This window comes from Ochotona curzoniae, unplaced genomic scaffold (assembly GCF_017591425.1).
Source record: "Ochotona curzoniae isolate NIBS_2020 unplaced genomic scaffold, NIBS_Ocur_1.0 scaffold_1852, whole genome shotgun sequence".
In the NCBI taxonomy this organism is placed as follows: Eukaryota; Metazoa; Chordata; class Mammalia; order Lagomorpha; family Ochotonidae; genus Ochotona; species Ochotona curzoniae.
Window position 1 is genome coordinate 35,659,015 of NW_024467087.1, and position 8,004 is coordinate 35,667,018.

At 45.7% G+C, this 8,004-nt stretch overlaps 1 protein-coding gene across 1 annotated transcript; it reads right to left on the reverse strand.

Moving 5' to 3' along the window:
- Nucleotides 1-2,088: 2,088 nt before the first annotated feature.
- Nucleotides 2,089-7,197, reverse strand: GPRASP1 (G protein-coupled receptor associated sorting protein 1). Its single transcript, XM_040999844.1, has one exon. It carries the CDS (start codon nt 6,779-6,781, stop codon nt 2,714-2,716), a length of 4,068 nt encoding a protein of 1,355 aa, XP_040855778.1. The 5' UTR covers nt 6,782-7,197; the 3' UTR covers nt 2,089-2,713.
- Between the last annotated feature and the right edge of the window lie 807 nt (nt 7,198-8,004).

The following is an 8,004-nucleotide window of genomic DNA, read 5'->3' on the forward strand; positions in this document are numbered from 1 at the left end:
ACTGGTCACCCTGCCTGTCCCTTGACTTTGAGCGGCCTTCAGCCACTCTTCCTGCCAGGAGAGAGCCAGTGCCCACTCAGCGAGAGCAAGAGAGCTGTGCTGTAGCCCAAGGTGCCCAGGCACACCCTGCCTTTCCTCGGACAGTGCCACAAGTGCTCATGAATGGTCCCATCGCTGCTTCTGCTCTGAGGGATCCACTGAAGCCAGCTCTGTGCCTAACTCCCTAACTCAAACAGGAAAATGCAGCAGCACAGTGCCAGGGTGGGAAGCCTGCAGTGGGGTGGAGATGGGGAGGGCACTGAGAAGGCAATAAGGGAGAGAGTCCCAGAAAGTGATCTAGGCTCAGCCACCACCTCCCGGGGCTGGCATTGCCAGGCCTCGCACCCATCTCTTCCAACAGCAACCGCTACTTCTCTCCATCAACGCCTCCTGCAAGCCTGCTTGAGTTTTCCAGCACCTAGAAAAGGGCACAGGTGGCTACGACGCTAGCAGCTGCCCAGAGGACTGTTTCCTTTACCGACAAGAGCAGGTGGTTCTGGTCGCCTGAGAAATTTCATACCCATGCAGCATAGAGACACCCCACCCACCACAACACGCTCCCACCCTGCTGTGTCAACCCGCACGTGTGTGTCCTCCAGCTCCTCTTTTCCTGCAAGCAAACACGCCCCTCTGGCAGCAGAGAGCCTGGCCACAGGACCCAGCGCCTGCCCACGTGACTGCACAGTCCTCTTTCTGCTGCTGGCCGACAGCATGGATGGTAGGGACCGGCTTCAGAGGATGAGCAGCTGGCTACAGGGACCAGAAGTTCCAGCGCATGGGGCAAGAGCAACAGGTGGGTGGCCTGCTCCAGGAGCCCAAGCTGCAGGCTTTATGCCTGTGCTGTGCTCTGCAGGCCGCTTGCATAGATGCTAAGGAACACTCAGCCAGAATATGTAACATAAATTTTCAATACTTGCAATACTCCTCAAGTGACATGTAAAAGCACATGCATGTGCACACATAAAGTACACAGTGGGATTGGTCTCGAAAAAAATGTTAAAGTAAAATAAACATTCAATTCCCAATTTCCACCACCTGTGTGATCCCATTCTACAACTGTAGTTTTTCAAGGCAGGCAATACTGCCACTTCACCCTACTTTCATAAGCTTTTATGTACTGCAAATCAAACGCGAAAAAGCACTTTTCCCAAAGGCCAATCAAAATAAAAGCCAGTTTTCTCGTTCTTTCCATAAGAACATTTTGTATATCCCCCCATTATTGTAGATTTCCTCCTCAAAGATTTTATCACTTTTCCTCGTATGAACAGAACCTTTCTGAATGTAAAACAAAACCAAAAATGTGTAGTGTAAAATCAGAAATTTCTGATAACACTAAAAATTTATTTTTTCTATTTTTTTTTTACTTCGCAAGCCAGATTTCCTGAAATCTTTTATTATATCCTTCCAGAATTTTTATACTACCTTGCATAAACTGTCTCCTCAAATTTATTTTTAAAATTTAAGTATAATTTTCATGTATGGCACATCCCCATTATTTGGGCTTTTCCTAGTTACAAAACCTATGTATCACATTTAACTGATGCATGAAACTATTGTTAACAATTGCCAAAGGCAACATCCTACACTTGACCTTAGCCAAAAGGCAGAGAAGTGATAAAGGTACCATCCTATTTGTCATCTTTCTGATGCAATTAAACTCGTGTATCTTGTTCCTTTGCCCTTTAGGTAACATTGAAGTAATAGTTGTACTTTGATCAGCTAAGTGCATCTTCTAAGTTCCCTAAAACTCACCTCATGCTCTGTATCCTTCAATATACTACTCTTACCCTTGGCAAACTGGATCCCACTCCCATAGGAAAATTTTGCTCCAACTCCATCCTTTCTTTACACCACAGGCATTGGCCCTACACTTTAAAGTCCAACCTAAAGAGGTCCTTTTTCTCTGAAGCATGCCCTGAATAGCAGCTTTCCATGAAGCATATTACTCAAGCATTTATGTCTCTCTGTGTTCAAGTGTTTTGAATTCAGGAAGAATGATTTCTACCAGTCTTTTAAGATTTTTTATTGAAATGTAAGATTTACAGACAGAAAGAGAGACAAAAAGAAAGATCTTCCATCCACTGGTTCACTCCCCCCAAGTGGCCGCAGCAGCCAGAGCTGAGTAAATCTGAAGCCAGGAGACTGGAGCTCCCTTTGGTCTCCAGCATAGGTGCAGGGTCTCAAGGTTTTGGGCCGTCCTCTACTGCTTACCCAGTCCACAAGTTAAAGCTGGATGGGAAGTGGAGCATCTGAGATACGAATCAGCACTCGTATGGGATCCTGGCACATACAAGGCAAGGAGCCACTAGGCTATCACGTCGGGTCAGATTTCTGCCAGTTTTAACACAGAACTTTACTGAAACACATACAAGAGTCAAAGAGGTAGCTGAACACTGGAACAACAACTGTAGGAGAATAGCTTATTTTATGATGGCTCAGTTCACGATAAGCTCAAATGCTAGTACCACAATTTGGACAAGATAAACATCAACAAATGTGTTTTCAGTTCCAATTCTCATTTGGCATCAGAAAGTGATCTTACACACAGAGTTGGCCAGTTAATATTAGAATTAAAGATGTACAGTGCAACATAAAACTGACTTTGAAAACCAAAGCATTACTCTAGGAGCACAACACAGCAACAAAAGAACAATCCGTCAAGTGATTAATCATACTAATTTTCTTGCTCTGCTTCAGACTCATTTTGATTATCTGGTTTGTTTTGCAATTCCTTAGCAAATTTCTCAACCTCATGGAAAGTAGAAATAAGTGGCTCTAGATCGAAATCATCATCAGTGAACAATGCTTCTTTTTTAATATTGTTACCAATATTTTCAAATATCGCAAGAATAATTTGAATATTGTCACGTGTCTCTTTCCTGCTGAAGAGTTCCACAAATACTGACATTGCTTCAGCACTGAGTAGCTCTTTTGTCATGAAAAGATTTTCAGAAAAATTCAGAAGTACTTTCAAAACATGAAACCTTGTTTGAGGATTGCCTGTCACTAACAAGGAGAGAAAGCCTGGCATAGAATTGGCAATCAGTGTGTGATAGTCAGTAGTACTGGTGAGATGCGTGATCATCTTTATTCCACACAGCTGCTCAGGGGTATCTAAGCCAAGGGCAAGGGTATCCTCACACACTTGATAAACATACGTCTCAATCATGTTTAGATTTGGGTTACGTGGAGTCACACAAATCATATTTTCCAGAAATTGTGTCTTAACTCGGGAGGATGGATAATTGAGCAAGGTTTCAATAAGTGAGACTACACCTGAATCCCGAATAAAATCTTTGGTAAACTGAGAAGCACTTCTCATCCCCATTGCAATTTTAGATATTTCCTGGATGAAAGGATCACGCACTCTGTCCATCAGTAAAAGGAGTTCTTCAAACTCTGCAGAGTCGATTCTAAGCTCACATTGTATGCAGGTGCAGGACCAGTTCTCAGTCTCTGCATTTTCCTTTTCCTTAAGGTGTTCTCGAATTTCCGGGACTGAGCGGTAGGAAGGATCATACTGAAATGGGTACTCAAGTCCAGGCTCATCAGGCTGAGGCAAGGATTCCTGCTCTTCCCTGTCTGGGCTAGGTTCCACAGGCACGGGCTGTCCCCCAAGCATTTCAGAAAACAGAAATGCTGCTTCTTTGGGAAAGTTAAAGGGGCTTATATATGGGAAGCCAACCCTTCCCCATGGACCAGGCTTGAACTTAACAGTAACCTCATCCCAACTCTGGGGCCTGCGTGAAGGATCAGGCTCCTGTTCAACTGAACACCTGGAGTTGCAAACAGCCCTGAACACAGGAGTAGGGTTTGACTCAAAATGGGCCTCATCTCCTGCCCAAAACCAGGAACCCACTGTAGCCTCGTCCTCCTCAGCAGATGTTCTATATTCACCGTTTGTTCCATTTTCAGCTCCCAGCCATGACTCAACAGCATCCCCTTCCTCATTTTCTGACTCACAAGTAGCCATAATTCCAGTCTCCTTAATGGCCTCATCTCCAGGCCACAACCAGGACCCAACAGTCACTTCTTCATCATTCTCTGGCTTAGATATACAGAACATATTTGATTCTTTCTCAACTTCTTTTGCAGCCCAGAACCAGGATCCAGAAATATTGTCTTTACTCTCTGACTTTGTTTTGTGCATTGCATGACACCCGGTTTCTGTACTGACTTCTACATCCGAGAACCAGGACCTAATGATCAGTTCCTTTTCCTCAGGCCCAGACTTGGAATCAGAGCTGACCTCTACCAATGTGCCGGTACTATCTCCTTCCCAGAACCAGGACCCAACAATGATGTCTTCCTCTTCACATTTGAGACAGGATTTGTGACAAATTTCAGCCTCTTTCCTAATAGCCTCTTCCCAGAACCAGGACCCAATAGCTTCCTCTTCAGCTGTTACACTGTTTTGTCCTCTAGCTGCAGTCAGTGCCTTGAGCCTGTCCTCTTCCCCAGCCCAGAACCAAGAATCAATAAGGTATTCCTTCTCAGCTTCTGGCTTAGGATCTTCCCTGCTGGTTGTCTTGTGAATTGTTTTATCTTCTTTCCAGAACAAGGACTTGATCATGTTCTCCCCTTCAGCTGGAAACCTAGCCTCTTCTCCAGTCTCACTATCTATAATGCCACCTTCTGCAGTCCATAACCGGGACTCGATAATTGCCTCTGGCACTGAGTATTTTCTGGACCAGACACATGAATCAACAACATCCTCTTCTTCCTTTCGCCTAGGATTCCAGCTTCCTCCATTAGCAAAATACAGAAATTGTTGTTCTGCCCCCAAAGAAGATCTGTTATCTTTCTCCTCAGCCCCTGCCATGAATTTGCATTTGGCACTAGGCCAATGCTTCACACTGACCTCTTCTTTGCTTCCGAACCAAGGCGATACAATGGCCTCTTGCTCATTCTCCACATTAGACTTGCTGTTGACTTCAGCCTCTACACAACTTTCTGCTCTGGGCAAAAACCAAGACCCGATAATAAAGTCCTCCTCAGCCACTGGCACAGCATCACAGTTAGCTTCATTCCTAGAATCCACATGGATCAGGTTTTCAGACCAAAACCAAGATCCAAATAATGTCTCTTCTTCAGCTCCTGACTTGGTCTCTTCTCCAACTCCAGCTGCTATGCTGACTTCTTTCCTAGCCCAGAACCAGCGATCAATAGCTTCTTCTTCCCCAGACCTTGGCCTGGATTCACAGCTGACTGAACTACCAGATTCCACATTATTTTCATCAATGTCCCAGAACCAAGACCCAAAAATGGTCTCTTCCTCAGACTCTTGGTTCACTTCTTCACCAACCCAGAACCAGGAACCAATAATGACTTCTTCATCAGATGCTAGTAAAGCTTCAGAAACACTTTGAGTCCCATGTTCCATACTAGTGTTTTTCACAGTTCCAACAGAGAAATCACAATTAAATTCCATCTTAACCCTTGGTATGGATTTATCACTAGTCCCAGTACCCATACTGGTCTCTTCTGCCCAGAACCAACTCCCAACTAGAGACTCATCTTCTACTTTTGAAACAGACTTTGTGTTGGCTTCATCTACTATGCTGGATTGTTCTGCAGCCCAGAGCCAGTTACCAGAGAGGATGTCCTCCTCTGACTTGGCTTCCCGTTTGGCCCTGGCTCTGGCCTTGGCTTTGGCCTCTTCCTTTGCCTTTGCTCTGCCTCTGGCCTCTTTCTTGGTCTTAGGCCATAAAAGGTTACCAGCGTTTTCTCCAGGCAAGAACCAGGACTCATTTTTTCTTACATCCCTGGAGCCAGACATGAAATCCACGCAAGATTCTTGCTTGGCCCTTTGTCTGGCCCTGGTATTAGCCTCTTTTCTGGCTCTGAGTTTGGATCTGGATTTGGCTCCATCTCTAGACAACAACCAAGATGTCATGTGGTCTTCGCGATCAGAATCAGAACTGGAGTCAATGTAGTCTTTTGTTTTAGACCTTGACCAGCTATTGGTCTCTTCTCTGGGCCTGGACCAGGAATCAATCTTTTCTTTGACCCCAAACCCCACCATCTTAACAGACTCATCCTCAGAACCAGAGCTGGACATAGGACAGATATCTTTGTTGATCTGGGGCTTACCAAAAATACTAACCTCCTTTTTGTCCATGTGCCGAGACCTGTTACTGGCCTTTATCTTATTCCTAGAATGATTCCTGGAACTGACTTCATCTCTACTCCACAACCAGGAATTCAGAGAGTTCTCTTGCGTGGATGGAGGCTTGGAACAGTACCAGGACTCAGCACTGTCCTCTTCCCCTAGCCTAAATGAAGATTGCAGTCCTGTTTGGGAGTTGGCCTTCCTTCTGGGAAAGCCATCAGTGTCCATATTAAGCAGTTCTGTATCTACAGAAAGACATTTAGTTTTAGCAATCGACTCAGAAACAGCATTACGAGTTAGAGACTCTCCCTTTATCTTCATTGCCACAGACTCAGATTCAGTCTGGGCCCATACAAGGGCATTACTTTTAGATTCTGACACAGAGATTCCCTTGGACTTACTCTTACATGTCCCACTTCCTGTACCGGCCACAGTCTTAGCCCTTCTCCTAGGCATGCCTTTGGTCTTAGTTTTGGGTCTTGCCCCATTCATAATCTGGGCTTCAGTCCTAATTTTGGGTCTGACAACCAGTGGAACGACATTCTCTTTCTCAGTAACACCCAAAACATCTTCCCCAGTCTTTTTTTCAGGCCCAGCAGAAACACTAGGTTCATTCTCTGGACCAGTCATTGTACAAGCTAAAGAAAGCTCAGTAATGCAGCCCTGAGTAACACACCACACTCAGTAACAATCAAACATTTCTGTTTCAACTAGAAATCTGTTTCAAGTTTTAACTGTCTTGCAATTATTCAGGCAAAAAGGCTGTAAGTGAGATAAAGAGACAATTATCCTTTTCAAGCAGTCTTAGTAACAGAGAAAAAACGTTCAAAGAGGTAAAACCAAGCGGAGGAAAGATGGGTGGCTCCTGGTGGGTGCAGACCAGTTGTGGGTGGTGGTCCACAGCAATTCCAATACCACCAGAGCTGCCTCTGCAGGAGAATCTAGAGAGAGAAAATGAAATGGGAATCTGAATCTCCTCAAAATGCACCACACTGTGCAGACTTACACAGAGAGACTTACTGAATCCTGGGTGGGAAAGCAGGAATAGGAGAAGGTCTCTGTAGCTGCTGCCTACCTGCTACACATGGGTTTGTAGGTGGTGGGAAGTGTTGGGGAACTAAGAGGGGCTAAAGAGCCCCTGAATGGACCATCATCATTCCTGGAGCTCTGCTAGGCTCCACTACCCCACCCAAAGTGAGCCCATTCTCATACCAACCTTCACTGATGTGGTGCAATCTCCCCCTCCTCTCTTTGAGCAACTGGTGTCAAGCCCCACAGCTGACTGCGGTGGGGAGGGGTCCTAAGACATGCAAACACAGGAAAGAAGGGCATCTGAGTGCTCAGCAGATAGCACACACCCTAGCCCCCAGACAAACACCGCTTCCCACTGGGATCAACATCTACACCTGTCCCCTGCATCGCACCCCTCCTCACCAGCCTCCAGAAACTTGAGCCAGTCTCTTCCTTCTTTCCTTTCTTGCAGTACTGACCAGCCTTAAAGCAGGCCTATGGACAAACAGATGGAAAGGTAAGACAGGCAAGAAATAACAGTAGCAGTTGAAGCCTGTGCACAGATGGATACCAAGAAAGATCTGCCTTTCAACCTTTGAGGTCACGCTGGTGGAATAGTCTGGTCTCAGTCCTGTTGCAGGGTTCCAGACAGACAAACTCCTTCCCTTGACGTCATACTCTGCCCAATCCCCCCCCGCCTCCGACTCTGAGGATTCACCACTAGGTGCACCACATCCCCACGCCTTGCGCAGCACAAAATGGGAAGAAGACATCGCACATTCTAGAAAGCAGATCGCAAAGTGGCACTTGTGATTGTGCCTCTCTCATCCTCCCGAGCTGCA

Coding starts and splice junctions, on each gene's coding strand:
- GPRASP1 (XM_040999844.1), bottom strand. CDS start 6,781: ATGACTGGTCCAGAGAATGAACCTAGTGTTTCTGCTGGGCCTGAAAAA.